The sequence below is a fragment of the Raphanus sativus genome, chromosome 4 (assembly GCF_000801105.2).
Source record: "Raphanus sativus cultivar WK10039 chromosome 4, ASM80110v3, whole genome shotgun sequence".
Lineage (NCBI taxonomy): Eukaryota > Viridiplantae > Streptophyta > Magnoliopsida > Brassicales > Brassicaceae > Raphanus > Raphanus sativus.
This window is the reverse complement of record NC_079514.1, coordinates 11,858,958-11,885,655: the sequence shown is the minus strand read 5'-3', so window position 1 is coordinate 11,885,655 and position 26,698 is coordinate 11,858,958. Positions and strand designations below refer to the sequence as shown.

The 26,698-nt window shown below is 38.0% G+C and overlaps 7 protein-coding genes across 8 annotated transcripts; 4 read left to right on the top strand and 3 right to left on the bottom strand.

The window, feature by feature from the left end:
• Positions 1-632: 632 nt before the first annotated feature.
• Positions 633-3,401, top strand: LOC108848336 (transcription factor bHLH78). The gene is made up of 7 exons (XM_018621670.2): positions 633-1,572; positions 1,748-1,924; positions 2,080-2,145; positions 2,238-2,306; positions 2,423-2,500; positions 2,751-2,966; positions 3,055-3,401. The coding sequence occupies exons 1-7, from the start codon at positions 808-810 to the stop codon at positions 3,151-3,153; spliced, it is 1,470 nt and encodes a 489-aa protein (XP_018477172.1). The 5' UTR covers positions 633-807; the 3' UTR covers positions 3,154-3,401.
• A 3,730-nt stretch (positions 3,402-7,131) lies between these two features.
• LOC108848392 (peptidyl-prolyl cis-trans isomerase FKBP65) lies at positions 7,132-10,428 on the bottom strand. Its single transcript, XM_018621748.2, has 13 exons — positions 10,025-10,428; positions 9,848-9,934; positions 9,388-9,648; positions 9,215-9,289; positions 9,049-9,129; positions 8,761-8,958; positions 8,583-8,675; positions 8,327-8,502; positions 8,104-8,226; positions 7,868-8,014; positions 7,653-7,780; positions 7,473-7,578; positions 7,132-7,379 (listed from the first exon to the last, which is right to left on the bottom strand). The coding sequence occupies exons 1-13, from the start codon at positions 10,218-10,220 to the stop codon at positions 7,329-7,331; spliced, it is 1,722 nt and encodes a 573-aa protein (XP_018477250.2). The 5' UTR covers positions 10,221-10,428; the 3' UTR covers positions 7,132-7,328.
• A 1,246-nt stretch (positions 10,429-11,674) lies between these two features.
• On the bottom strand, positions 11,675-13,024 carry LOC108852416 (peptidyl-prolyl cis-trans isomerase FKBP15-2). The gene is made up of 6 exons (XM_018625918.2): positions 12,896-13,024; positions 12,756-12,805; positions 12,397-12,459; positions 12,185-12,275; positions 11,977-12,081; positions 11,675-11,882 (listed from the first exon to the last, which is right to left on the bottom strand). The coding sequence occupies exons 1-6, from the start codon at positions 12,948-12,950 to the stop codon at positions 11,752-11,754; spliced, it is 495 nt and encodes a 164-aa protein (XP_018481420.1). The 5' UTR covers positions 12,951-13,024; the 3' UTR covers positions 11,675-11,751.
• A 254-nt stretch (positions 13,025-13,278) lies between these two features.
• Positions 13,279-14,734, top strand: LOC108836300 (UV-B-induced protein At3g17800, chloroplastic). Its single transcript, XM_018609473.2, has 2 exons — positions 13,279-13,742; positions 13,888-14,734. Exons 1-2 carry the CDS (start codon positions 13,384-13,386, stop codon positions 14,567-14,569), a joined length of 1,041 nt encoding a protein of 346 aa, XP_018464975.2. The 5' UTR covers positions 13,279-13,383; the 3' UTR covers positions 14,570-14,734.
• Positions 14,735-16,127: 1,393 nt separating this feature from the next.
• Positions 16,128-19,722, top strand: LOC108853911 (uncharacterized). 2 transcript variants are annotated; one of them, XM_057009020.1, is made up of 5 exons: positions 16,128-16,289; positions 16,441-16,588; positions 16,694-17,040; positions 17,645-18,503; positions 18,758-19,722. In XM_057009020.1, the coding sequence occupies exons 3-5, from the start codon at positions 16,963-16,965 to the stop codon at positions 19,213-19,215; spliced, it is 1,395 nt and encodes a 464-aa protein (XP_056865000.1). In that variant the 5' UTR covers positions 16,128-16,289; positions 16,441-16,588; positions 16,694-16,962; the 3' UTR covers positions 19,216-19,722. The 2 variants fall into 2 exon arrangements, with proteins under 2 accessions (XP_056865000.1, XP_056865001.1); XM_057009021.1 differs by having other exon boundaries at positions 16,441-17,040; positions 17,645-18,592; positions 18,758-18,889.
• A 409-nt stretch (positions 19,723-20,131) lies between these two features.
• On the bottom strand, positions 20,132-22,276 carry LOC108853910 (cyclin-C1-1). The gene is made up of 9 exons (XM_018627393.2): positions 22,121-22,276; positions 21,900-22,006; positions 21,724-21,763; positions 21,527-21,571; positions 21,245-21,363; positions 21,025-21,136; positions 20,813-20,863; positions 20,533-20,680; positions 20,132-20,389 (listed from the first exon to the last, which is right to left on the bottom strand). Exons 1-9 carry the CDS (start codon positions 22,150-22,152, stop codon positions 20,285-20,287), a joined length of 759 nt encoding a protein of 252 aa, XP_018482895.2. The 5' UTR covers positions 22,153-22,276; the 3' UTR covers positions 20,132-20,284.
• A 1,175-nt stretch (positions 22,277-23,451) lies between these two features.
• LOC108853908 (nuclear transport factor 2) lies at positions 23,452-26,488 on the top strand. The gene is made up of 10 exons (XM_018627385.2): positions 23,452-23,603; positions 23,924-23,991; positions 24,112-24,249; positions 24,403-24,676; positions 24,753-24,994; positions 25,108-25,327; positions 25,447-25,574; positions 25,702-25,767; positions 25,845-25,908; positions 26,000-26,488. Exons 2-10 carry the CDS (start codon positions 23,938-23,940, stop codon positions 26,230-26,232), a joined length of 1,419 nt encoding a protein of 472 aa, XP_018482887.2. The 5' UTR covers positions 23,452-23,603; positions 23,924-23,937; the 3' UTR covers positions 26,233-26,488.
• The last annotated feature ends 210 nt before the right edge of the window (positions 26,489-26,698 follow it).

Here is a 26,698-nt window from a genome sequence, read left to right as displayed (position 1 = left end):
TGTCAGTTTATATCCAATGAATTAGCAATAGATGGATATTTCTCCCAATATATAAGTTGGGTTCTGAGAATATCTAATCAAGAATAGATGCTTAAGTAGTATTGTTCCTGACTTCCTTCAGAGGAAAACGAATGAGACCGTCCTTGTGAACAATATTGAAACATGAAAAAAGAAAAAGAATAAAGAGAGAGAGAGCTACATGATCCATCAAAGTCTTCACCAGAACCAGAAGAGATCAACGACACGACCCACCTTTGGTCGGAAGGACCGACAGAAAAAGAAAACGGTGAAGAATACGAAAAAACTAGTCACCTCTCAAACCCCCTTATAGTAGACTTTCTTCGGTTGACATTTTCAGTAGTTTTTTTCTAGACGTTCACGTAGAATTCTACGTCGATATTGTAAAACAATTTACATATTTATTAGCAAATATCGCTCCAACGTCAAAGGCCCGGCAAACAACTCCTAATCTCCGGACGTTGCGGTGCAGCACACAAATTGATATTGATATACTAAATTTTAAATTAATATCTATTAAATGATTATAATGATAAAACATAATTAATTGTTTTAATATTAGTACACTATACAATATACAACTATATAAACCCCGTTAACACCACTTGAGCATTTCCCTTACCATTTACGCTCTTTCTTTCTCCTCCGGCACACTCCAAACCTCAATCTTGATGTGAACGTCTTCACTAGTTAATTGCGTGGTTTAGTATCTGTTATTGTTTTCTCCATAACTTAGTATCATCTTATAATAGAATTTAGATCTCTTGTTTTTGATAAGAAACTGTGACGATGGACAACGAGCTGTTTATGAACACAGAGCTTCCTCCAGCGCCGGAGATGGCGGTGCATTTTGAACAACCGTCCTCTTCATCGGCGATGCTTAACTGGGCCTTGATGGATCCGAATCTCGCTAGTAATTCGCCCCCGCAGGATTGCTTTATGTGGGAAAAGTCAACGGAACAACAACAGCAACAACAGAGCATCTTCGACTCTGCTCTGAGCTCGCTCGTCTCCTCACCGACGCCGTCGAACTCAAACTACTCCGGCGGCGACGGCTTCATCATCAGAGAACTCATCGGGAAGCTTGGTAACATCGGGAACACCTCCGGCGACATCTACGGAGCTCCGATGAACAGTAACTCTCGCTCCGCCTCGTGCTACGCGACTCCGATGAGCTCTCCGCCGCCGATGATGAGCAGAACGACGCCGCTGACGGAATTCTCGGGGGATCCGGGGTTCGCGGAGAGGGCGGCGAAGTTCTCCTGCTTCGGCAGCCGGAGTTTCAACGGAAGGACTAATAACTCCGGCCTCCCCGTTAACAACAACAACGGCGGCAAGATCGCGAGCTCCGGGAAGCTGACACGTGTCTCCAGCACGCCGGCTCTCAAGGCCCTCGCTTCTCCGGAGTTCTCCAGACCGATGATGATCCCTGCCGGCGGTTCGCCTCCGAAGCTCCCCGGAGAGTTTTCCCGGAAGAGGAAATCTGTTTCTAAAGGGAAGTCTAAGGAGACCCCTCTTCCCGCCGCCGCTTCGCCGTCGCCAAGTTTCTCAAAGGTAAAATCGATTTTCCCGGAAAAAAGTTTCTTAGATTTTCCCACGCAAAGTTTCTATTTTTCTTAAGATTTTTTCCCGTAAAGTTTTGTACTTTTAACGTTTTTTTTTTCAGTCCTCTAAAAGTTATCCTTTTACATAAAGTAACTTACTTTTGAATATTTTTTCAAATTTTCAGACGGCGGAAAGGAAAGATGAAGGAGAAAAGGGAGGGAAAAGGAGAAGAGAGGAGGAAGGAGACGAAGAAGAAGGGAACAAAGGTAATGACACAAAGCCACCTGAGCCTCCTAAAGATTACATCCACGTTCGTGCTCGCCGAGGCCAAGCAACCGACAGTCACAGTCTCGCCGAAAGAGTATTTCTCTTTTACTCTCTGACCATTTTGCTTTGTTTTCAGTAATTAAGATTTAAATTACTTTCTCAATAAGATTTAAATTAAATTAGTTAAGCTAATTATGGTTTGGTATGCGATTAGAATTTTGATTTGATTAGTTTTTACTGTGGGTTTAGGTTCGGAGGGAGAAAATTGGTGAAAGGATGAAGCTGCTTCAAGATCTTGTGCCTGGCTGCAATAAGGTAAAAGAAATTTTAACTTTGGATATAATTGTTGATTAGCATAATTAGGGTGATTAATGTATTTTCTTCTTCTTTTGTTTATACGATGAAAGGTTACTGGAAAGGCACTGATGCTAGATGAAATTATAAACTACGTACAATCATTGCAAAGACAAGTTGAGGTAGTATTATTATTTTGTTTGCTTCATCTAAATCTAATTAATTGTTTCATTAATCACCGAATATTAACTATTTTGCAATTAATTTCTCTAATATTTCTTGTTTTAATAATTGGCAGTTCTTGTCAATGAAGTTATCATCAGTGAACGACACCAGGCTGGAATTTAACGTGGACGCTCTTGTGTCAAAGGATGCTGTAAGTCACCTTAAACATTAACATCAATTAACAACCATTAATAATTATCATTTGAAATTGATAGTTATCATTTTTAGTAGTACTTTTTTGTTGTTGTGTTAACAATACCTTTTTCATTCGGTCCATTAGCATTAATCCTGATTACTTTTCGTTAACTTTTTAAATTTCTTTTAGAAAGGACCTTTTCTATTTTTTCTATTAAAAATACAATCTCATATTTTTATAAATTATAAATTTTGAATTTCTTCAGATGATTTCATCAAGCGGTAGCCGGGTGCATGAATCAGGACTCCAATTAGAGTCTTTAAGTCAGCATAATTATAATAATCATTCACAATTACATACCAATGTTTCTTCCAATAACATGATGCTCCATCCTCCTCTGAAATCACTGGAACCCTCTACCTTACCCAGAGGCTTCACCCACTTACCAACACTTACCCAATTCAATGACTCAATTTCTCAGGTTTTTAAATTATTCTTTAACTTTTCTTCTTTTGTTCCATTTTAATACAGTAAGATGGTTCTAACGTATGTCGTGTGTTTGTTTTCAGTACCAATTGTTTAGTGAAGAAGATTTACAAAGCATTGTAGGGATGGGAATGGCACATAATCCCAACCATGAATCACAAAACATGAAAATTGAGCTTTGATCAACCAGTTTTTTTAAGGTCTCAAGGAAGATAATAAGAAGAAAAAAGAATTGATGGGTGTACATAACCATTCCAATTCAATCTCTGTGATTTATTCATATACTCATCATATATATATACACATTTATGAAAGTAACATATTTTTACTTTTTTTTTTCTTTCAAATTTTCTTACTTTACCCCTTTTTAATCAAATTATGTAATTTCTGTTCATCATTAGGGTTCAATTGTATTGTTTATCTTTGGATTCTTTTTGCTTTTCTGATGTGATATCATTGTAAGTTCATAATCGTCCACTACAATCCAAGATTATTAATCTAAACCAAACAACCATTTTTATATTTTAGAGTAAGTGAACGGCGATACTAACCCTAACTTGGATCCTATGCAAAACTATTCCACATAATTATAATTTTTTTGGTGGATTGAAATCAAGTCTACAAGAAATAGTATGCGATTATGTCCAAGTCTAGTTCTTTTACATCATACACTTTACGAAAAAGAACTTTCCGACAAATATCATGAAGCAAAAAGTAATATTTGCATGATTAATCAAATTCGTAATGATGGACTATAATCTGATAAACTTGATTAAGATGATTATTGTCCTATCCTGAATTTCATACTTTTTTAATCTGTAAATTGGTCGACATCACTTTCATCCTAGATTCTTGTTGATTTGATATTTGCTAATGTTAACCAGCTGTGTGCGCGGTGTTATGTCTTTATCTCTAGAGATAACTGTCTTTTAAGTGGAGGATTGATTTGAAAAAACAAAATTATAATGGGGTTTAGTTGTTAGTTCTGGAAATTAAATAGACCGATTGTGATTTTTAGGTGTATGTCTATTGAGAAAACGCAGAAGCTTCTGTTCCTCTATTGTTTTCTTTCACCGGTGAAGTCCAATAAAAAATATAGAATTCGATCAGTTAAATATACTTCTCTAATCAATAATTACTTTAATTATTCTAGTAGTAGCTCAGTATTATTTAGGTTTTGTTAAAATTCATTATCAAATAAATAAACAATATTCCAGAAGGCGTTAGGTACTAATAAGACTAAACATCTAATCTCTATCGATTGATCAACGACGTACATGTTCCATTTTCAGGAAAATGGTGGTTGATAGTTTGAGTGTTACACAATCTTGCCTTGTATGTTGATGTGATTTCAACCAAACGTAGTTGGTTTAAAAGAAAATTAACTCTTTAATATATTTTTAATAGCACAAAACGAGTAAGTAAAAACAAAATTTCACACAAGTGTATTATAGAGTGTATGTTTTCTTCACATTGTTTGACGCGTGAAAGCTGGATAGGTAAACACATTCATTCAGTAACCAACAATTAATCATCTACGATGTAATAAAAAATCAATTATACGTATAATCGTGTCTGGATATACGACGATTAACTGATGAATTCTTAGTGTGAAAGGGAATTAAAAAATCAGCAATCACATGGGTATGTATGGACTCTGATTCGTGGAATTAGCTCAAGGAATAATGATAATGGATTAAACTAATCACCAACTACTTTCATGTTCATAATTGAGAAGTTGTTAATAAAAATCTCTAAAGTAAGTTGATAATCCTTTCTGCTTTTATTAGTCTTCAGTTGCAGCTTTAATCTTACATATTAAAAATTACGGATTGAATTATTGAACATAGGAATAGGTTAGGGTGAATTAGTTTGTTTAATTTACAAATGCTTTACTATATTATTTTTGAAAGCTAGAAAGAAAAAAAAGAAGAAGATGCTTTGAATGTGGGTGGTCTATATATTCTATAGTATTGGTATTATTGAAGAGTAGTTGCATCTCACTCGGAACTTTAACGACATTAAAAACTTGTTCGGAGTAATGACAATCTTCATGTGACATGCACTTTTTTTTATCCCTAGAATGTTGCATAGTGGCAAATTACTTAGTGTTATGGTATGTCGACCAAAGGCCTATTCTTTCTTTGTTTGAACATATCTCAAATGGCAAAATACATTATTATGGTTATGGTTGGTCCATTCCTCTTTCTTTTTGTCTAAAAACGTGGTTTCGCTTTTTTTACCGGGAACTCAAACATTACAAAAAGTTTATCCCATTGCAAATTGCACCCAACAAGCAGTTATTACAACCACAGCCCTTTAACCACTAGATCAATTCGACTTTGGTTCTATTCCTCTTTTTGTGTATAAATATTACATTTTATACCAATTTTTAACAAAAATTATATCAATATCCAGTAGAGGAAAGAAACAAAAACTAAAACAACACGAGAGAACGAGAAGAAGAAGCCCAATGAAACACATAAACGAGCTAACTAAACAGAGAAGAAACAAGAACTTGACCAAGAATAAAACATTACCACATGAAAAGGATATGTTGGGAAAAAAAAAGGATATGTTTGATCAAATATGAGACCATGCTCAGTAAAAATTGGCTTACCCAAAGTGTTACTCCAATTGATTGACACCATTCCATGGTAGTTTTGCAAATACAATGTACTCCATTTCTAAAGATCTTGAAAACCTTTTTTTTCTGTTCAACAATCTTGAAAACTAAAACGTATATTTTTGATGGTTGGATTTGTACACTAATTTTTATAGTCAATCAATCACCATAAAGCTAGGTCAGACTATCACATAGGTGTTTTAATCACGAAAGATCATATAAATATCTTAGGAGTTTCATAGTCAGATTGATAGATATCCGATAGTACGTATGTTCCTCTTAGAATGCACTGTGGTGGGCGATATGTAATTTAATACTTCTTTTTTCTAGGGAGTAAGGACACGTTACTTAGTGGAACCACATATTGTGCCATGGCATTTCCTGATTGCTATCTAGAAATGAATATCAAACCAGTGGACATTTCATTTACATACGTATATTTCTATTTTCAGGTTCATGCATCTCCAGATACACATGTTGCATGTATACGACGAAATTTATAGTCTAGACAATTTATTTAATTGATTCAGATGTGGTTGTTGCCGACTTAAGTTTGAATTTCATTGAAGATTATTTATAAGACTGGTATACTGTACTAAAGAGTTACGTACACATACATAGTTACCTAACTTTTGACAAAAGATGAAAATAATGAAAGTAATCGTATAAAATGTAAATGGTTAAGTGATAAAGAAAAACTATGCAAGTTACCTTCGTTCTTGGGCTTCTCGTTATAGGTCTATTTTAAGCACCAAAATACAAGTTACCTACTCACCAATTCCCAAAACCCATTTATACATTACCTTCGTTTGCCAGAGATTGGTCCAATAAACATAGCCGGATCCAAGATTTTAAACTTATACATTTACTAAAACTCTAGTGAGTTTACCTTCAAAAAAATTTGAAGGTTTATGTCCATGTATATAAGCTTCAAACTTTCTGCTGGCTAAGGCATATGTGTTCCGCTATGTGTTTCGCTGGGTTGTGTCCTAGACTCCTAGTATAGGAACATCAAAAGTTCTTCTTCACATTCAGGAAAATTGAGCTTAGCAAGCTAGGAAGGGCGAGAAAGCAGGCAACAGCAGAAGGAACCAGACCGACTGTACAGAACAAAGCGGGCAGTAGCACCAATACTGGTGGCAGCTTTGGCAAGAAACAAGTCGACAGTTTTCTTCTAAAATCTTTGGAGAGCTTACCACATGATCAAATCACTGCAAGCTTGGCAGTCACTTCCCGAGCCTGCTGGTCTTCCAGTTCAGAGAAAACATGATTACAACTGCCAACAATATCATTTTCAGACAGATGACTTATTTATACTCCGGAAAATTCCCCCAAGTTCATTATCTTAGGTAGCGACAGAGATGGCATGATAGGCATTTCGCAGAAAATTCCCCCAAGTTCATTATCTTAGGCATTTCGCTGAGGCTTTCTGAACAGGAGGCAGAACCATACTGATGCAAAGCCTTGAATGTAAATTAAGTCAAGTCAAAGGTCTTATATGGAAACAATTTTGTCTGGAATACATATATATATAGATGCCAAACTTTATGGATTGTTTTGAAGTTCAAGACAAAGTTGTTTAAGAACTTGGACGCTGTTTATTACAAAGTCTGCTTTATTATAAGAGCAAAATCATCCATAATATAGTCGCACACACCAAGAATGTTTACAAACAGATAACAACAACTAGTAATTCATTTCTGACACAAAGCGACTCTCACGTGTTTCGACTCATGCCTTGGCGTCAATACTCATCGCTTGTGTGTCCTTCCGAGCTTCTTTCTGCACAATTAAACACGAACAAGAATTAATTAGAAGTTCAACGAAAGCTTTTCTTGTCTTCACCCTCAACTATTCCCTTAAAACTACACTTACATGTGGCTCAAGCATTTTTGCCAGCATGTTGCTGTAGAACTTGGCGTCTTTCTTGTTGTACTCCTTCACCTTCTCCTTCAGTTTTCTGTATTCTATCTTCACCTCCCTGCAGAGACACGATGTTAGAACTCACTATAGACAGGAAAAGACAACTGACAGTATAAAGAAACCGATACTCACTTGTTGTCAGGATCAATCTCAAGGGCTTTCTTGATATCTAGCTCAGCTAGATCAAGATCAGCTGTCTCCATGTACGCATGTGCCCTCCTATACATTGCCTTCACGTTGCTTCCGTCCATCTCCAACACCTGTCCACATCCATTTCCTTCACTACTTGCTATTCTCAAAGTGGAAAATCCAAAAATAATTCTGAAACTTGGAATCATTCACTTTACCTTTGTGGACAGTTTTGCAGCCTCTTTGTAATCTTTCAGTTTCAGCTTGCAAGCTGCATTGTTCAGGTTACAAGCAATCTTCAGAGCTTTAGCCTTCTTTTTATCCTCTTCATCGAAACTCGAATCGTACTCTATGTACTTGACACCCTGGCAAACAAACAATGTTAAATTCTAAACCCAAACATGACTATATTTTAAACGAACATAGCAAAAGGAATAGGTTTCAGTCCTCTAACCCTCTCGTATCTTTTTGAAGCTCTTGCATATTTTCCAGCCTTAAACAGCGTGTTCCCTTCTTCCTTCTTTATGCCAGCAGCTTCTATCTTTTCCTGTGTGTTCATGTCCCAAGATTCCTTCTCCTGCAGCATTATAAACGGCAACAATATATATATTTTTAGCTTACTAATAAGCTATATTCATAGATATAGAGATAACACTCAAAAAACGAAATGGTCTCACCTTAATAAAGGATACCAACTCGACCTCGTAGCAAACCGTGGAGTCAGGTGGTATCACAGCGAGCTCTTGTTTTGATTCAGATGAACCGAAGGCATACTCTGGTGAGATGGTGATGAGAGCCACCTCACCCTTCTTCATGCCCATAACACTTTTCTCAAGCCCTTCAATAACTTGTTCTGCGCAAAACACCAATGCTTTACCTCAATACAATAACATCATCGTAACACTCGCAACAGCAAACGACTCTTGTTTATACCTTCATCGGTTTTAAACTCGAAGGGCTCCTCCTCTTCTCCATAACCTTTCTTCAAGAACTCAGTTCCATCTTGAAGCTTACCAATCAGCTTCACTGACAATAAATAAGCAAGACTTAGTCGTAAGCTCGCAGACAAATCAATTTTAAACTCTTCATTATCGGACGCTTAGAAACATACATCTGACAACTGCTCCTTCATTCGGACGCTCATATCCTTCTCCTTCCTTCAAAATCTTCTTAGTGACCTTCTTGTCATCAGTTACTTCCACGACGGTCTTCCAAGAAACCAACTCAAGGTCGATCTGAAGGGTCGCATTTGGTGGGATTGCAGCTTGCAAACCATCAGATACCGGTCTTCCAGTTTCCCCAAAGCCATCTACATCAGTTGCATACACAAGTCAGGCATATCTAAGTTCACTGCATCACCTCTAACAGAAGGACAATCACCAGCTAAAGAAAAACTCACACTGAGGCTTGACAGTTAGGAGCACCTTCTCCCCTCTCTTCATGGTCTTGACAGCTTTAGCAATCGCAGGACAGAAATGACCTGTTTCATATATAAGCATTGTACTCTTTAGTCCAAATGCGTGATCAATAATAAGCAAATAATAATACTCAGTAACGAAACTAACCATCCTTGACAGTGAACTCCACACCATCAGATCTTCCAACAATGGTGCCATCCTCAAGGCGAGCTTCATACTTGACTGCCAAGGTATCAAAACCATAAAAATCAATAACAATCAAAACCAGAGGCGAAGTACCAAAACAATTAATCATTTGAACCGAAGAACACTACACTCACCGTATACTTCATCAAGGTCCTTTGGCTTCTCCCATTTCTCTCCTTCCGCAATCACCTTCTTGAACAAACCACCATCACCACAAATATCCTTAACACTCCTCCACGATAACAGCTCCACATCAAACTGAAGAGTAGCATTGGGAGGAATTGTCGGCGGGGAACCGCTTTCACCATAGGCCAGCTCGGGAGGAATAGTGAAAACGGCGTTCTCGCCTTTCTTCATCGTCTTGATCCCTATGTCCCATCCTTTGATCACTTGCCCTGACCACACCCAAAACCAAAAAATTCAGGACACAAAGAAGAACAGTAGTTCATTACTCTCCCTCTTAATTTTCGATACAAGATCTCAATCTAACAGCAGAGGATAGAGAAAGTCTTCCACAGTGACGGACCTAACTCACACCTAAAAACTAGCCCAAAAATCATTATATCGGATCGATGTGGGACTTTAGTATTATACCTTGGCCAAGCGTGAATTTGAAAGGAGTTCCTCTGTCACGGCTTGAATCAAACTTGGTCCCATCTAACAACGTTCCAGTATAGTGCACTGCAAGAAAAAACGCCTCAGAATCTTGAGTACAAGTACGTGACCAGATAACACAAAAGGAAGGGACGAACTGAATTAAAAAAAGATTACCTTCAACTTCGTCTCCGGTCTCAGGAGTGTCCCACTTTTCTCCTTCCTTGACGAGCTTCTTCTTCAATCCCGACTTCCCGATCTCCTTCTCCTCCCCCACTTTCAAGGAAGGATCCGACTCGGCATCATCGGCGAGGTCCAAATCCATCTCCTCCGCCTCCTCAGCCGGAATCTCCATGTCGAAATCGTCTGCCATCTCTGATGAGAGAGAGTGAAAGATAAAACGAGATTTCAAATCACAAGAGAATAGAGAGTGTGTTGTTCAAAAGCGTTTTGAGAGTTTCTTGACGAGGTGATTGTTGGTAACATTGCGATGAGATTTATAGCGTGTGTGGTAGAGGTTCTGGAGAATTCTGTTTTTTTTTTGTTCTTCACAGTCAAGAGCCGTTGAAAGCTCCCGATGTTTCCAGATACAGTTGGTGATTTTTTTTTTAGTTCCTTTTGAGCGGGTCTTGTTCTTATAGTTAAACAGCTTTTTTTTTTTTTCACAATCGCTTTTTATTTCTTTGACCCAAAAAAAAAGATGCTCATGAAAAAATTGATTGATTGGTGCCGGATTATTCTTAGGCCAAGACTTGGGTTCACCCCCTATGGTGAACCTTCAAATTCACCACTTCTCTAATAACCAATCAAAGTGCCAACTAAATTAATGATTAAAAATATTAAATAATTTTTTCAAAAATCAAAATAATTAAAAAAAATAAATAGTGTCAATTTTAATAATATTAATATCACTATCTAATCCATAAACTCAAACTCTATACCCTAAATCCAAATTTTAAATCCTAAATTCTAAATTATAAACCCAAACTCTATACCCTAAACCCAAATTCTATACCCTAAACCCAAACCATAAATCATAAACCCAAAAACCTGAACTCTAAACCCAAACCTATACCCTAAACCCAAATCCTAGACTCTAAACCCAAAACGTAGATACAAAATCCAAACCCTATACCCTAAATATTTGGATTAATATTGATGTTGTTCTTTTGAAATTTAAGGTTAAGAATTAAATTTTGGATTTAGAGTTCATGGTTTGGGTTACTGTCTAGGGTTTGGGTTTAGGGTCTACGGTTTGGGTTTAGGGTTTATGGTTTGGTTTTAGAGTATAGGATTTGGGTTTAGGGTCTATGGTTTGAGTTTAGGGTATAATTTTGGGTTTAAAGTTTAGTTTTTTTGGTTTATGATTTATGGTTTGGGTTTATGGTTTAAGATTTAGGTTTAGGGTATAGAGTTTGGGTTTAGGGTATAGAGTTTGAGTTTATAATTTAAAATTTAAGGTTTAGAATTTGGATTTAAGGTATATAATTTGAATTTAGGGATTAAATATTGACATTAGCATTATTAAATATGATATTATTTATTTTTTTAATTATTTTATAATTAGTTTAGTTGGCATTTTGATTGGTTATTAAGAAGGTGGTGAATTTGAAGGTTCACCATAGGGGGTGAACCCAAATCTTGTCCTTATTCTTATCACTGAAATGAAGTTTATATTGGCGACATTTTTTTTTATTTGAATCATTTCGCCCAGTTTCCCTGTTTATTTATCTTTAATACTCCAAAAGCCAACCCAAAATATAGTTTTTCTTTTTTGAAAAAAGGTTGTTGTTCATAATTTTAGAAGAAAAACTAAAGCATCCAAAATTAAAAGACACAAATGGCCATAGACTGCTTATTAGTAGAAAACTCTGAAGCTAAACGGTTGGAAAATGGAAATCGAATCACAGCTCGTGAGCTCCATATGTGTCGTCCACATCTTCTCCGTCGTCTTCTTCTCCTCCTTCTGCTGCACCACCACCTCGTTTTTCATTTACCGCAATAAGCTCTGTGTCAAATATCAGTGTTGCCCCACCTGAACGTTTGCAAGATTATTAGTTATGAACTCAGAAACCAAAAACTAGTGTTCTTCACAACATCTAATACACATTTGAAATGCAAAATTATACCGGGGATAGTTGGAGGAGAGCCTTGTTCACCATATCCAAGTTTTGCAGGTATCTTTAACTTCCTCTTCTCTCCTACACACGCACCTAGCAAACCTTGATCCCAACCTGCAACAATATTACCATCCAGGGAGCTAAGAGAATGGATCGAAAAGAGAGAGAGATAGATTCAAAAGTCCAAAGAGAGTTTAGAAAGAAGCAAATCACCAACCTTTGATAACCTGGCCACTTCCTAACTCAAACTCGAACGGTTCATCCCTTTCAAAGCTCGAATCAAATACAGTTCCATCGGTAAGTTTCCCCTGCCAGATAACACCAAGTTAAACAACAACAACAACGCCATACTCTGGCAGAACATCAATACCACTTCAGAACGGTGATGAATCCGATTTTTGTTAGAGAGACATGGTCAAGCAAGCTTACCCTGTAGTGCACCTTGATCATATCACCTTTGTGAGCCTTCACTTCACACGTTGTTGGCTTAAACTGCGAGAAAAAGAAACAAAACAAGCGAGGATGATATGAATCAAGGATTAAACTCTCTTTCATCATATCTCTGAAACATAAAAAAAAAACAATAAAAATCTATAGCCTATAGGTATATCATCTACCTAGCAGAACACAACACAATAAAAACCATCAAACAGAAGAACCAATGTTGCTTAGATCATACGAGCAAAACCCAATGTAGACTAGATCTATACAATGATGGGGTGATCCAACATCACTAATATAAGCTAAAACCGTTAGCTACAGATCTGCAAATAAAGAATAAAATGTACCTTAACCCCGATCTGCAATTCCGACACATCTCCTGTCTTCTTCGCGAAACCTATAAAACAAACAGATCCAATGCGAATAAAAGATTAGATTGACGCAAATTGATACAGAAGAGGATCGGAACGATAATGTAAATGGAAACCTTGGAGTAAGCTGAGAGAGAAGAAGATCAAGCAAAGGGAGTAACGGAGACACATCTTCCTCTCGTTTTGATTTTCCGTTCACCTTCACAGTGTGTCTCTCTGTCTCTTGTTTTTCTTCTTCTTAAAGCTCAGAGCAGAGGCAATCTAAAATGAACCATAAACTGGGCCTGGGCCTGTGCCTGGGCTTGGGCCTGGGCCTGTCGTTATATAAGCCCATCGTGTTCATACCCACATGAATGAAGGTGAACGTAAGTTGGAAAAAATCACAATCTAACATCGCTTTTACCAGTCAATCAACTTGCAGAGAGGCAGCAATAACCACACAAAAAGCAAATATCAAAGCCAGGATCGAATCAAAGTTTTTTTTCTTCTTATTTACCAAAACACAAAATAAATAAATACTCTTATTCCCTTTACCTTATCCAATCTCTCTGCTCCTCCCACTGACTCTTCAATTTCAATCTCCTTCCTTCTGCTTTGCCTTTTCATGGTCATGGACACCTCTCTCTCCCACCACCAGGGATCCCTCCCTTTCCTTCCTTCGCGCCGCTATTCCCCAAGAACCGGCGGCGTCTGCGCTCTTCTCCCGTGGCGTCGTAAGCTCCGGTACGATTCGATGGTGGTCGTTGCTGCGTCTTCCGCGGGAGCTGGAGCTGGAGCTAGCCTCGACGCGCCTCTCGTCCCCCGCTCCGCTCAGGGGAAGTTCCTAAGCTGCGTCTTGACGAAAAAGCGGCCGCTTTTTCACTTCGCCGTCGCTGATTTGCTCAAGCAGCTCGCCCAAGACAAGGAAGCTGCTTTATCTCGCATGTTCCTCAGTTCTGGATCCGATGAAGCTTCTCTTCACAGGTTCCTTCTTTAACCTTCCATCTGCCTAAAGCTTCAGTCTTTTCTATGTTTCAGTTCATATTATGGCTTAATCTACTTTAAAGCTTGGCTCTTTTCATATTATAGCTAATCTGCTTTTGGACTCTGTTTCTCTCTGTTTTACCAGAAGGATAGCTCAACTCAAGGAGAGTAACTGCCAAACCGCGGTTGAAGACATAATGTACATGTTGATCTTGTACAAATTCTCAGAGATCAGAGTGCCTCTCCTCCCAAAGCTCTCCACTTGCATCTACAACGGAAGACTCGAGATCTGGCCTTCTAAAGACTGGGAGCTCGAATCAATCCACACCCGCGACGTTCTCGAGCTCATCAAGGAACACAGCAACGCAGTCATCAGTTTGAGAGTGGATTCGACTCTGACCGACGATCTGGAGACGACCGAGATCGATAAGCATCATCTCAGCAGAGTGTACACGGCTTCGATCTTGTACGGTTACTTTCTGAAGTCCGCTTCACTCAGGCACCAGCTCGAATGTTCGTTATCAGAAGGCATCACGAAGCAGCTGAGACATTACATCTCCGGGTTCGATTCCAAGATACTGCAGAGATGCGCAAAGCCGAGGTCGCGTGAGGCGAAGAACCTGATAGAGAAGCAGAGCTTAGCTCTTTTCGGTCCTGAGGAGGGGAAGGACGAAGAGAGCGTCATCGTGACGTCGTTTTCGAGCTTGAAGAGGCTGCTTCTGGAGGCTGTGGCGTTTGGTACGTTTCTGTGGGACACGGAGGAGTATGTAGACGGCGCGTTTAAGCTCAAGGAGAATGAGAATGCAGAAGAGAATAGCAGTGTCTGAAATGAACCAGTTTGGTATCTTTTTTTGTGTGCACACTCCATATATATATAGAGAGGGAGCGAGGAAAGGTTTCTACAGGGCTATGAAAACTATTTGTTTTTTGTCTATAGTTTGCGTGATTATATGTATAGTGTGTTGTTTATATAGAGAAGACAGTTTGGTTTCGTTTTAGCTGTTATATGTCGTATCATATGTTGGTTATCAGTGAAATACAAAGCCTAACGTTTCGAATGGTAATGGATAAAAAACCGCACAGAAATGACCAATGCTAGGAGAAAACACATGACTAGTAGAGAAGAAAGGAGGTTATCTGCAGAAATCTTCCTCGACCCCATTCTATTTCCAACTCCAAAATGGAGTAATGGCTAGGGTTACTCCATTTATAGAGTAATCTTACACATTACTTCATTTTGTAGTTGAACTTTTTTTATTTATGAAATAGTCCTTTAAATCTTTAATGTTCTTATTTTTAACTTAAATAATATTTTAAAATGATACAACAACATGAAAAATAAGTTATTTCATTATTTAATAATTTGACATAAAATGCATAACATAATTAAATAGCTAAAATAATATAAAATAAAAATAACATAAAATAAGTGATTTAAATGTCCGATTAAAAAGAAAAAAATTACTCGATTTAGGAATATCAAAGATAAAGAAACTCATTTTTTCATTATGAAATGCATTAATCGATCATTTGTGGGAAAATATTCTAATGCTTATTATTGAACCAACTTATACATTATATTTTATTCTATTTTTATGATTTTTTGTACCTTTTAATAATAAAGTTTTAATTTAAATAAATTATATTTTAAAGTATTTTTGCAAACATAAAATAGTTGGGGTTAATTAGTAAATTTTTATAAGTATAAAATATTATTAACAATTATTAACTATTTTTGGAATAAGAAATAGAGTAATACATTAGAATAAAACATCATTCTATTTTGGAGTTGCACCATTTTAGAGTAAAACTTAGAGTAATACATTGGAGATGCTCTTACTCTTTTTTTTTTTTTTTGATAACTCTGGTATCTGGGCAGCCACATTCCCAACTATCCTCCGAAGAGGGTCCAGCACCCCAACGGAAGGGATGTTAAATCCGTTGTGGCCAAGGCTCGAACCCAGGTGGCGGGCAGTACAGCTGTACCTCCTTTACCACGAAGCTACTAACACTTGGTTAAAGATAAATCTTAAGACTCAATATCTACTTTGTGGAATGTACCGGTTTAACTTATGTGGGGTATACACGACTGTTTTGACTCGATAAAACAAGTAAATTTTTGCGATTTATTAGCATTATCGATGATCATGTTATAACATCATCATTTGTAACACTTACTAAGCTGGTTTTTGTTATTACTAGAACTGTATTGGTACGTTACCGTTCCAACCATAAAAAACTTAAAAGTCAATGAGCCAGGCTAAGCCCAAAAAAGCCTTTTAGTCTAAGCGAATGTACACACTCCACAAGTTATGTATGAAAATGACACGTGTCTTTCTTCTTTTCTCCCTTTATAAATTCACACTTGACGTTCTTTGCCCAATTTTTTCTCATTCCTTGGCTGTCATTTTGAGAGAGAGAGAGAGAGAGAGAAAAGAGTTTCTTCTTCCCATCTAAAAGCCAACCCATCAAAATTACGCCCGTAGTTTTTAAAATAAAACCCCATTAGAGAAGAAGAGCATTACAGTATATATACAGAAAGAGAAGGTACATACAACACATGTAGATTAGAAGAGAGATTTATTTTTTCTTTTTGGATTGATTTTTTTTTCATCAAACCCTGTAGAGGCTAACTTCTTCTGTTTCTTTAAACTGAAATCTTTGATTTGACATTTGTGCTCTCAATTGAATTTTTCAGGTTTTGACTAGATCCGCAGTGAAGCCTGAGGATTGATAGCATTCAATCTGAGCTAGAGAGACCACTAGTTGGGTCCTGCCAGGAAGTTGCTAATTTTGATCAATTAAAGCCAATAATAATAATAAATAATAATAATAATAACACAAAGGTGCTTTTTAGATGCTCATAAGACTCTACTTATCTCTTAAAACCTTGTTACTGTGAGTTATTGGATGTTTGTGAAAGTCTTTCTGATCTCAATTTCTGGTGGCAGGCATCAATCTTAAAAGACCAATCTTTAGGGGTTATTCAACCCAAGTATCAGGGGTTGTGACTTGTGAGGTGTATATAACTTGCTTAAGTTATAAGGAGTTGTTGTGGACTTTGAAAATTGATATCTTGGAAGGTGGTTATTGCGGGGTTTGGAAAGTGCAAATTCCAAGCTGGAATGGTGTACTGCTTCAGGGGTTCTCTGATCTGGTCAACTAACAGTTGGAGTGTGGTGAAAGTGTTCCATTTTACATTTCGCAAAGACAGAGTGCCATGTCTCGCTGCTTCCCATTTCCTCCACCTGGATATGACAAGAAGATTACAACTCACGAAACTGACCCTCTTATAAAGGTTTCTTGGTGTTGACTCTTGGAAACTTAGAAACAAAGTTTTGGGAGTATACTCAAGCATAGCATAGCATAGCATGATGAGACTGAAGTCTAATGGGTGTTCATACAACTCTTTGCATTGTCTGCGTTATTTCCTAGTACACATAGAATCGACCATAAACTAATCGCCGTTTTGAGTAAGGGAATTATAGAATCCGAAGAATTAGTCTCTTTATTAAGTTCATTACTAGGTGGGTCAAGTCCTGAGTATTCGTTCGAGTTGATACTGTTAGCTTTCTAAAGACGCCCTAGTAAATGATATTCAGATGAGTAGTGAGGAGCTTGGACTTAATGGTGGTAGCTTACAACAGAGTGATCATACTAGTTAGGTACTAGAGTATATCTTCCTTGAATGGGAAAAATTAAAAAATAAAAAATAAACTTTGACCAATGCCTATCCAATTTGCTTACAGTTTTTGCCAAGTAACCTTGTATAAGTTCATATGGAGTGTGGGAGTCCTATCTACTAGTACAGTCTGTCTTATGTGGAACTATATACTGTTGTCTCATCAGTTTATATGAAATCCTTCCTTATATGTATGTGTTTTCCATCATGGGGATTGCAGGAGAATTATAAGGAAAAGAAACACAAGAACGATAAGGACAATGAGAAGAAAGAGAAAAAGAGTAGAGACAGAAGCAAAGACAAACATAAGGAAAGAAAGGATAAACATAAAGATCGTAAAGACAGGGAGAAGGACAAAGAAAAATGCAAACCTTTGGGGGAGCAGAAAGCCCAAGTGCTGACAAACACAGGGAACAGAGAGAAACTTGTAACCAATAATACAGTTCAGAAGTATAGTAATGGAGAGTCAAAGTATGTACAGGAACTGGCCAGAAGGATCAGATATGACGAAGAAGAAGCGACAGGAAGTCAGAGGAGTGCACAAACGATTACTAACCGAAAAGGAATACCAGGAAAAGCATTTCTAGATAGCAGCTTCTCCCCAATTCAGGAAACAAACGATAAGAGAATCAGTACTCAGAAGTACTTTGCAGTGGAAAAAAGTTCTGAAGAAAATGCAGTTGCTCGAGAATCATTTGGTGCAGATCAGAAAAGACCTGAGGCTATGGGTAAATCAATGGATAACGGAGACCAGGCAAGGCCTACGGAATCACCTGAAAGAGGTCAACGCAAGGAAAGTGCAGCCATGAGTGATAAACCAAGGGGTAAAGAAGTGGTAAAGAAACACGAAGCAAAGGATAAAGACAGAAACAAAGAGAAGAAAGCAGAGTCAATAAATAAAAGTCATCAGAATAAGCCAAAACTGATAGAAGGGCCCAAATCAGAGAAGAGGCAAAAGGACTCTCTGGATATAAGGAATGGCAGACCGCCTGACAACTCACGGGCGAGTGTCAAGAACTTTATTGCTGAGGGAAGTCTTGGCAAGCGGATAGATCTTGACACAAATGGAGTCTTGTATGGTGAGTTATTACCTGATCCAATTTCCTGTCTGGTGAATGAGGAAGGATATATGTGTGTAGTTGCCATATTATAGTTTTATACAATCGTGGTATGTTTTCTTACCTTCAGTATATTTATTTATTTTTTTTCGTTTCCGAGTAGTGTGGGTGTTATTTGGAGGAAATCATCTTTTTGGTATTTCTTTTGACGTTGACATTGTATTTTTCTTCCGAGGATACTATTCGTTTAACACTAGTCTTCAATTCTTGTGCAGAGAATGGAACCAAACCAAACAAGTTACAAAGACACTCGACGTCTGTGGAAAATGGAAGAACTTTAGGTACACACCGAAGTCCTCCAATCCCTGCTTCCGAGGTGCAAGGAACGGCTTGCAAGCCAGAAGCCAAGGAAGTTATAATTAACGGCTCGCTGAGTCCTGCTTTGGCTGCAACAATGAGAGTCAATGTCAAAGAAAATGGTGAAGCATCCGCAAAGCCGCCTCCTCATCCGGACGTAAAGTATTTGGATCAGATACTCAGTGTACCGAAAAGAGAGCTGTTTGTGGAGGTTGATAATGACGAAGAATGGCTATATGGCCCGTTGAGTGTCAAAAAGTTAAAAAAGGCAAGAACATATTCTCCTGATTCTGGTGAATCCTTGCAGGTCTGGAACCAAGCTGTCAAAATAGAATCTGCCGACATTTTAGCTCTTCCGTATGTTGTTCCATTTTAGCTGCTGTGACTGTATTTTTCTGATGTTCTCACGCCACAACCCATGAGAAGAAATTTCCCACTTTGCAGCAGTTTCTGCTCTGTTAGCAGCATCAATGATGGGGGCACATAAAGGAGACCGACACAGCACTCCATGGCTCCCCAAAGTATATAAGTTGGGATGAAAAAAACGTTCCTTACACGGCTATAATACGCACACCCATAAAGCTCTGCCTGAGTGGGGAAGTGAATGAGGGAAGATGTAAGTAGAGTAGATCCTTAGAGAAGTTGAAAAATATGTTGTTGAACATTTGTTTAAGATGTGTCGTAAGGACAAGGATATGTGTGGCATATGGTTCTGCACTGTATCACAGAGGGTTCCGTGTGTGTGTGTTACTGCGGATATGTGAATGGTGTCATGCTAATGTAAACCCTTTAACTTCTTATTAGCTGCATACCCAATGTGGTGTGCAGACCTCGATACTGTCTAACTTGTTGGGGATAAATAAATGAGAGAGTTCTTTTTCTCCTCTAAATCAACTTAGCCAGAGAGTGCTGCTGAGACCACCACTTCTGCTTTTTATACACTAATAACACGACCTTTGTTTTTTCTTACTAGACACTGGGTGGTTTTGCACCCTTCTCTTTTGATCCTAATAGGTTTGATTGAAGCTTGGAGTAAGCCAAGAGTTCCTGTAGTCCACCGTTGCTCTTACTCACACCACAACTTTACTAACTTTAAGATGGAAATTATGTAATCATAACTTTAAAATGGAAATCAGGTAATTATAATCAGATTACATGTTCCTCTCTGAACATGAAGCTTTCCTCATGTCCTGCACAACTACCTTCACATGGCTTCATGCGTATGCAATAATGTAGGAAGAACTCTGTTTCTCCTATCGCCGTATAAGAATTTCAACTTTTTGACCAAAAAATAGATGAAGTTATCACTTTAAGATTTATGTTTGGTAGATTCAACAATGTTACATACATGTCTGCCACAAAACTAACATGGGCAACTGAAGAAAGTCTAGCTGTAAGATGAGAGCATCAGATAAATCATGGAGATGGAGGCGAATCCCCAGCTGCTACGGCTTCATAGTCAGTTTGTTGAACGCAGAACTCACTTTTTCATCGGTGATACTTCTGTAGTTCTCGTAGAAGTCCAAAATCTCCATGGCAATGTTCTTCACCTGCAACCAATTGCCTCCCACGTTTAACACTAATCCAGTAAGGTCAGGTTTCAATGTAACTAAACCCACACAAAAGAACAGCTTTTTTTAGCTGGACATTAGTATCATGTTTGTAAGGTGTTTTGGAAGTAGTATGAACTGACCAAGTTCATGTCCTCGTTAAGATCTTGTAACCATGCAGTGATATCTTTCTCTCTGTGGACACTTGCTATGTATATGCACGCTAGCGCTATGCGATACGGCGGGTGTACAAGAATCAGGTCCATCTTATATGTATCGTTGACAATTCCCCTGAAACAAAAAAAAAAAAGAACATCTCGGTTTTTTTAGATGATATTCATATACAGGTCAGAGATCTTAGATGGCAGTGATGTAACTAGGAAATGAATTCTAAGCAAAACTTCTCAATCAGGATCACTTTACCATGTCATTTGGTTCATATTTACATCGTTCAATGCAGCATCTTGCAAAAACCTGAGAAAATCAAAATGGGAAGACTGTAAGGTTTTTTATATGTATTATCACTTACACTTGCAATCATCTCTTCTCTGTTAAAAAAAAACACATTAAAGTAAGACAAAACATATTCATTTTTGTATACTTCTGACAAGCAGTAAAGAAAGGTAAGCACATACTCAGATAAAGAGCGGTAAGGGTGAAACACAACCAGCGAATAGTTGAGTGCTTCTAAGACCTTCATCTCCATTCCTAATAGATCTTTTAGTTCATACTTGTACTCATCCGGATCTGCAATGAAATAAGAGCCATACGTATTAAAAATGAAATATTGAAGGTCATCTGAATATAGTTTTATAGCAGAGTGAAAAAAATCAAAACACAGTTAGAAGATATTACACAATCTTTTGATGTAAAAGACAAGATTCCTGGCCTGGACTATGCTCTCTTCAGCTTTGGAAGCCAGGTACAAGCATGTAATAGCAACAAGACGCGGATCAAACTCCACCATGCTCTTCCTGAGACAAGTATAACATCATCAAAGAAAGATATATTAGAGGGCTTAAAGCTGAAAACTTTTTGGTATACATTTGTCGACTCTCTACTCATTTCATTCCTCACAAACACACAAGATGCACTTTGCTAAGAAATTAAGACGATAGAGAAATTTACATAGCTTACTTGGTAAAAACCCGTCTCATATACGTAATTGCGGTAGCCACAACCCTGCATAAGTAGAAAACAAATGCAAGATTCACATTATCTTAAAGGTGACACAGATAGAGAGACCAAAAACAGATAGAGACCAAACATAAAGTGATGTTCTAATGTCTGATTAGCAAATTGGATCCTAAAAAAAAAAAAGCAAAAGAACCAACCTTTGTCGGACTTTAATGTGCTGAGCCAATTTCGTTATATCTGAGATGCAAACAATAAAGAAGAAAACACAAAGAGGGCAGGGCATCATCAACAACTCAACAACAGCAAACAAAAACACTTCCTTTTTGATAGATCCTAATCTAAAAGTATCAAACTTTCAGAGAGGTACACGTACGATTAGACATATGGAACTTGATGAGCTTGAAATCCTCAACTGTAATTCCACGTTCTTTGTCGAGAGGGTGAACTGCATCCACTTCTTCTTGTTCCAGAAGCCGTTTGCTGCTCGCTCGCACGCACAAACCCAAACCCAAACAAATTGAAATTAAAGTTGAACACGAGAAAGTAGTAGTAGTAGTTATCATGGTGTGGGTGAAAAAGGCAAAAGAATGTTACCATTGAGACGATTCCCAGAAATTAGCAGCCATTATCTCCGATCTCCTCCGGGAAGGGTAATTAAGCAATAATATGAGAAGCCTTTCCTTCCCACCAAACTTTCACAGTTTCAACCTTTTTCTGTTATCTGTCAAATCTTTCTTCCGAGTCGACTCACATGATCTATTATCTAATATCAAATCGCCCTTGCTTTCTGTTTACTAACACTGATTAAGATTAGGCCCATAATCAGCCCATATAATATGAGGTTAGACCCGGCCTATGAATGGCCCAACATTCGTAGCATTTTCTTTCTAGTGTCATTGTGACTAAAGGCAGTACTCCGACAAATAGGAATGGTTCACCAAATGTTGCACATGGTCTGGTAGGTACTCGTCAAAGCCCAATAAAACACTTGTCTTGATGCTTAATTGCAGTGAGTTGGTTAATATACATATAGCCTCAAATAGTAAGCAAGCTTTATACAAATTTACTGTAAGTACTTGTGGCCTTATAAATCTTAGAACCGGTCATCTAATTACACGTATAAATTTACTTGGTTTTAGTGATCCTATAAATCTCAGCATCAGCCATGTAGTTACACATTGCAAAGACATACAGTCATCCGGTTCAGAGAAAGCAAAAAGAAACATTAATTTGGAGGCTTGTGAAAACATGAATTGTTCAAATTAAAGCTGAGAGGAGTCGACCTGATACACTTAGCATGATTTTTACAAGTTTTAAGTTTTAACCAACTGACCTCTATTAGAGAAAGCAAAAACAATTGGCCAAAAAGCTAGAGTATATTTTATACAGGACCAGAAGCTTATGCTATATAATATTAGTTAAAGATAGAATCATATAAAAAAAGTCATTTTTAGACTGGATAGAAAAATGAGGGACATGTGTATTCCCACCCCCAAGAGAATGTTGGTTCTTTTGGATGATACAATTACATGATTTGTTTTGTCACTTGTGTAACTGAACCAAATCTTCTAGAAATCTCAGAACCGGTTATATGATGAAAAAAAAAAAATTTAAGTTGGATAAAAAATGAAAGATAAGTGTATACGCCAAGAGAATGTTGGTTTCTTTTGGATTATACGATACTAGTACATAATTTGCCTCGTCACTAGTGCAATAGAAGCCAATCATCTACCCAATGCAATTAATCTTCTTTAATACGATTGGTGGAGGGAGTCAGAAAAACAAAACCTTCTAGAAGAAGTGGGAAGGAAGCGGAACGGACCCCGTTGGCACGTGAGATGTAGAAGGAGGATGTAATGTAACCAAAAAGGCGTCAACGTAATGCCCTCCCGTCTATATAAACACACTAAAGCCCTTTCTCTCTCTCTCGTTCACCTTTTTCAGTACACTTGGCCCCCTCTCCCTCTCTCGAGATCAAACCCTAGATAGGACCCGCACATTTGCTTCTCAGGAGAGGCGTTGGGGACCAAATCGGACCTCCGAAACTTCGCTCTCACTCTCTCCTCTCTAATTTCAGGTTGACTCCTCGTCTTCCCCACTCTTTCCGCTCTCGTTTGTCCACGAGTGAACGATTTTGTTTTTTTCCACCAAATGTCATCTACAGTGACGGTTTCCTCTGTAAATGCGAAATGTGAAGTAGATTTTTCGAGTTTGTTAGTTCGTTTGTGGCCTAATTGTGTGTAATTCGAGGTGTTATATATCTGTGTGTAGTTTAGTTTCATGAGTTAGGTCAAAGGAAATTGATTGTGATGTGACAAAAAAATTGTAACCTTTTTTAAGGATCTTTGTGAGTTAATAGAGATTTCTAACTGTTTAATTTTGTTTCTTTCTCTGAAGGTTATAGCAATACCATGGATCCTGCTGCTGCTGCGCAAGTACCTGCTCCTGTTGTTGACCCACTCTATGTATGTCTCTCTCATTCATGGGGGGTTTCATTCTCCTCTCTCTCATAAGTTGTGACTTTTTGTTTGTTTGTTTTTGTGTGATGAGACTTGTTTTTTTTTTTTTTTTGTTGGTGAATGTAGGTTGGGAGGGCTTTTGTCATGCAGTACTACGAGATTCTGCATAACAATCCTCAGCATCTGCACCGCTTCTATAATGAGATCAGTAAGGTTGGGCGTGTGGGACGGGACGGAGTCATGCGTGACTTTTATACCATGGAAGTAAGTCTTGTTAACAATTTGGCTGGTGTGTGTGTGTGTTTGTGTGGCTATGATGTAATTTGATTGAGTAAAGGCATTGAGTAGGAGAGTCAATTAGTCAACTTTAAGTTATCTTTGCTAAAAGTTGCCTCATTTATGCCTAATGTTGAACAGGGTATACGGGAGGAGCTTGACACACTGTCTTTTGGAGACTTCGTATCGGCTAAGATAATCAGTTATCATACCCAAGAATCTCTCAACGGTGGTTTTATCGTTTTGGTCACTGGCTTGTTCACTCTAAAAGATGCGCTTAAAAGGAAATTCACACAAACCTTTTTTCTTGCTCCCCAAGAAAATGGGTACTTTGTTCTGAATGACATCCTCAGATTTGACAATGAACCAGAGCCCCTTGATGGGGATGACTCTGAAAACCCCTGTCCTATTACTGGTAGGTAACTCATTCTCCATCACCTTTTTTAACCTCCTCTAACGCACATTGTATTCCGATCCTTTTCCAAACTCAGCTCCTTCAGGAGGCATTAAGGGTTCTGAGCAAGCTGCACGTGTTTCGGTGGATTCTGTTTGTAAGGAAGTGTCTAAGCCCTTGAATAACGACAATGCTTCAGTTGCTAAGGAGAGTATTCTGGTACCTGAAGAAGTTCCGCATATTGAAAAAACTTACAAAAAAGTTGCAGGTGATTCCGAGACAATTTCTGACCAAGATAATGGACATGCAAATGTTTCCAAGAAATCCTATGCCTCTGTGGTAAGTATAATTCGAGAGGATCAACACTCGACCTTGTTTCATTTTATTATAATCTTGATCATATCGCTTCAGGAGTTTTCTGTTGATAGTCAATAAATTTCATGTACATGAAGGTTGCAAAGGATAAATCTGGAGTTTTGGCTGGCTCTTCACTGCCTCCAAAGCAGATACCCAAAGACCAGGAAAATCAAGTGACTTCAGATGTTTCTACAGAGCAGAAAGTCAAAGATCAAGGCCATCAAGTGTCTTCAGATCTTTCTCCAGTGGAAAAATCTGATGCGGTTTTCGAGGCTGAGGACAATACTGAATATGAGCACAATCAGGGGTTTGAAGGTAGGGCTTTCATCAAAAGGCTGTTCCTCAAATTTGTAAAAAAATAGTGGCATATGGTTGGCTCGATTCCTTTTATTTCATTCGTGACATGTTATTAACCTTCTTTTTGTTTTTATTAGGAGTAGCTGAAGGTACATCTATCTATGTGAGACATCTTCCTGGAAATGCTACCATTGAGATGCTCGAGGCTGAATTCAAGAAATTTGGAGCTATTGGCAATGGTGGCATTCAAGTTGTAAACCAAAGGGTAAGATCGACCGATTAACTAACAATTCAGCATCGGCAGTTTGAGTTCGTTTGCCCAGGGATGAAGAAACACCTTTTTTTTTATATTATCCTTAAAAGGCTGATAGTTTACTGTATATGACTGGTAGGGCTGTGGTTTCCCTTACGGTTTTGTCGAGTTTAAAGATGCAGATGCCACCCAGAAAGCAATAGAGGTACACATTCTAACAAATATATATCAATGAGGACAAATGTTACGTTTAGATCGGTTCTAACATCTCCCATGATACAGGCTTCACCTCTGACGATCGGTGGACAAAAAGCTTTCGTAGAGGAGAAGCGATCTACAGCAAGAGGTGAGTTGGTGTGAGTAATAAAAGCTCTGATTAATGATAATGTGAAGAAGAGGAGTAGGGTGATTGTTTTGTATGTTTGCTTGAGTAACAGGTAACAGGGGAAGGGGATATGACAGAACTGTGGGAGGAAACGATGGAAATGAATACGAAACAAGAAATGTGGGAGGAAGTGGCGGAAACGAGTACGGAAACAGGTATGAGGGAGGAAGGGGAGGAGGAGGACGTTATGGACATGGGAACAATTACTATAGAGGAAGAGGAGGAGGAAGGTCTTTTAATCGCAGAGGCGGCTATGAATACGTCGCCAGCAACAAGTCATACTAAACAGGATTGGGCTTTTGTGGTGGGAGTAACCGGATGATCTAATGATAACCGATTTTTGCAACGGAGACCACACGTCTCTCGTTGGCCTGATAGTTGTGTCTCTCAGGTATTATAATATTAGTAAGAGGCAAAAAGGAAAAGAAAACAAATGATTTGTCAGGAAGTTTGTGTAAGAAAAGTTTATAATTCGACCATCTATTGGGGATTATGTGTTCGGTTCTGAATAGACTTATGAATGAATGTTCTATTAGCATTATCCTTCTATTTCCTTAGTTTCTGAACGTGTGGTGCAAACAAACTATGTTGGAAGACAAAACACGAGACATTTCTCTGTTTCGTCTGACGGCACGTGCTTTACGAGCATGAGTACGGGAGAAAATAACTATTACTTCATTTAAAATTCGACCAACTGTTCTTTCAAAAAAAAACTCGACCAACTGTTCTTTCAAAAAAAAACTCGACCAAC

Excerpts from the sequence above, each read along its gene's own strand:
- LOC108853911 (XM_057009020.1), top strand. The coding sequence starts at position 16,963 with ATGTCTCGCTGCTTCCCATTTCCTCCACCTGGATATGACAAGAAGATT. Across the intron at positions 17,041-17,644 it reads AAACTGACCCTCTTATAAAG|GAGAATTATAAGGAAAAGAA; the intron begins GTTTCTTGGTGT and ends TGGGGATTGCAG. Across the intron at positions 18,504-18,757 it reads CACAAATGGAGTCTTGTATG|AGAATGGAACCAAACCAAAC; the intron begins GTGAGTTATTAC and ends ATTCTTGTGCAG.
- LOC108852416 (XM_018625918.2), bottom strand. The coding sequence starts at position 12,950 with ATGTGTCTCCGTTACTCCCTTTGCTTGATCTTCTTCTCTCTCAGCTTA. Across the intron at positions 12,276-12,396 it reads TGATCAAGGTGCACTACAGG|GGGAAACTTACCGATGGAAC; the intron begins GTAAGCTTGCTT and ends GTTATCTGGCAG. Across the intron at positions 11,883-11,976 it reads CTCTCCTCCAACTATCCCCG|GTGGGGCAACACTGATATTT; the intron begins GTATAATTTTGC and ends GCAAACGTTCAG.
- LOC108848336 (XM_018621670.2), top strand. The coding sequence starts at position 808 with ATGGACAACGAGCTGTTTATGAACACAGAGCTTCCTCCAGCGCCGGAG. Across the intron at positions 1,573-1,747 it reads CGTCGCCAAGTTTCTCAAAG|ACGGCGGAAAGGAAAGATGA; the intron begins GTAAAATCGATT and ends TCAAATTTTCAG. Across the intron at positions 2,146-2,237 it reads TTGTGCCTGGCTGCAATAAG|GTTACTGGAAAGGCACTGAT; the intron begins GTAAAAGAAATT and ends ATACGATGAAAG.
- LOC108853908 (XM_018627385.2), top strand. The coding sequence starts at position 23,938 with ATGGATCCTGCTGCTGCTGCGCAAGTACCTGCTCCTGTTGTTGACCCA. Across the intron at positions 23,992-24,111 it reads CTGTTGTTGACCCACTCTAT|GTTGGGAGGGCTTTTGTCAT; the intron begins GTATGTCTCTCT and ends TGGTGAATGTAG. Across the intron at positions 25,768-25,844 it reads CCACCCAGAAAGCAATAGAG|GCTTCACCTCTGACGATCGG; the intron begins GTACACATTCTA and ends CCCATGATACAG.
- LOC108848392 (XM_018621748.2), bottom strand. The coding sequence starts at position 10,220 with ATGGCAGACGATTTCGACATGGAGATTCCGGCTGAGGAGGCGGAGGAG. Across the intron at positions 9,649-9,847 it reads CAAATTCACGCTTGGCCAAG|GGCAAGTGATCAAAGGATGG; the intron begins GTATAATACTAA and ends GGGTGTGGTCAG. Across the intron at positions 8,015-8,103 it reads CTTCAAAAAGATACGAGAGG|GGTGTCAAGTACATAGAGTA; the intron begins GTTAGAGGACTG and ends TTTGTTTGCCAG.
- LOC108836300 (XM_018609473.2), top strand. The coding sequence starts at position 13,384 with ATGGTCATGGACACCTCTCTCTCCCACCACCAGGGATCCCTCCCTTTC. Across the intron at positions 13,743-13,887 it reads GATGAAGCTTCTCTTCACAG|AAGGATAGCTCAACTCAAGG; the intron begins GTTCCTTCTTTA and ends CTGTTTTACCAG.
- LOC108853910 (XM_018627393.2), bottom strand. The coding sequence starts at position 22,152 with ATGGCTGCTAATTTCTGGGAATCGTCTCAATG. Across the intron at positions 21,572-21,723 it reads CACATTAAAGTCCGACAAAG|GGTTGTGGCTACCGCAATTA; the intron begins GTTGGTTCTTTT and ends CTACTTATGCAG. Across the intron at positions 20,681-20,812 it reads AATATGAACCAAATGACATG|GGGAATTGTCAACGATACAT; the intron begins GTAAAGTGATCC and ends TTTTTGTTTCAG.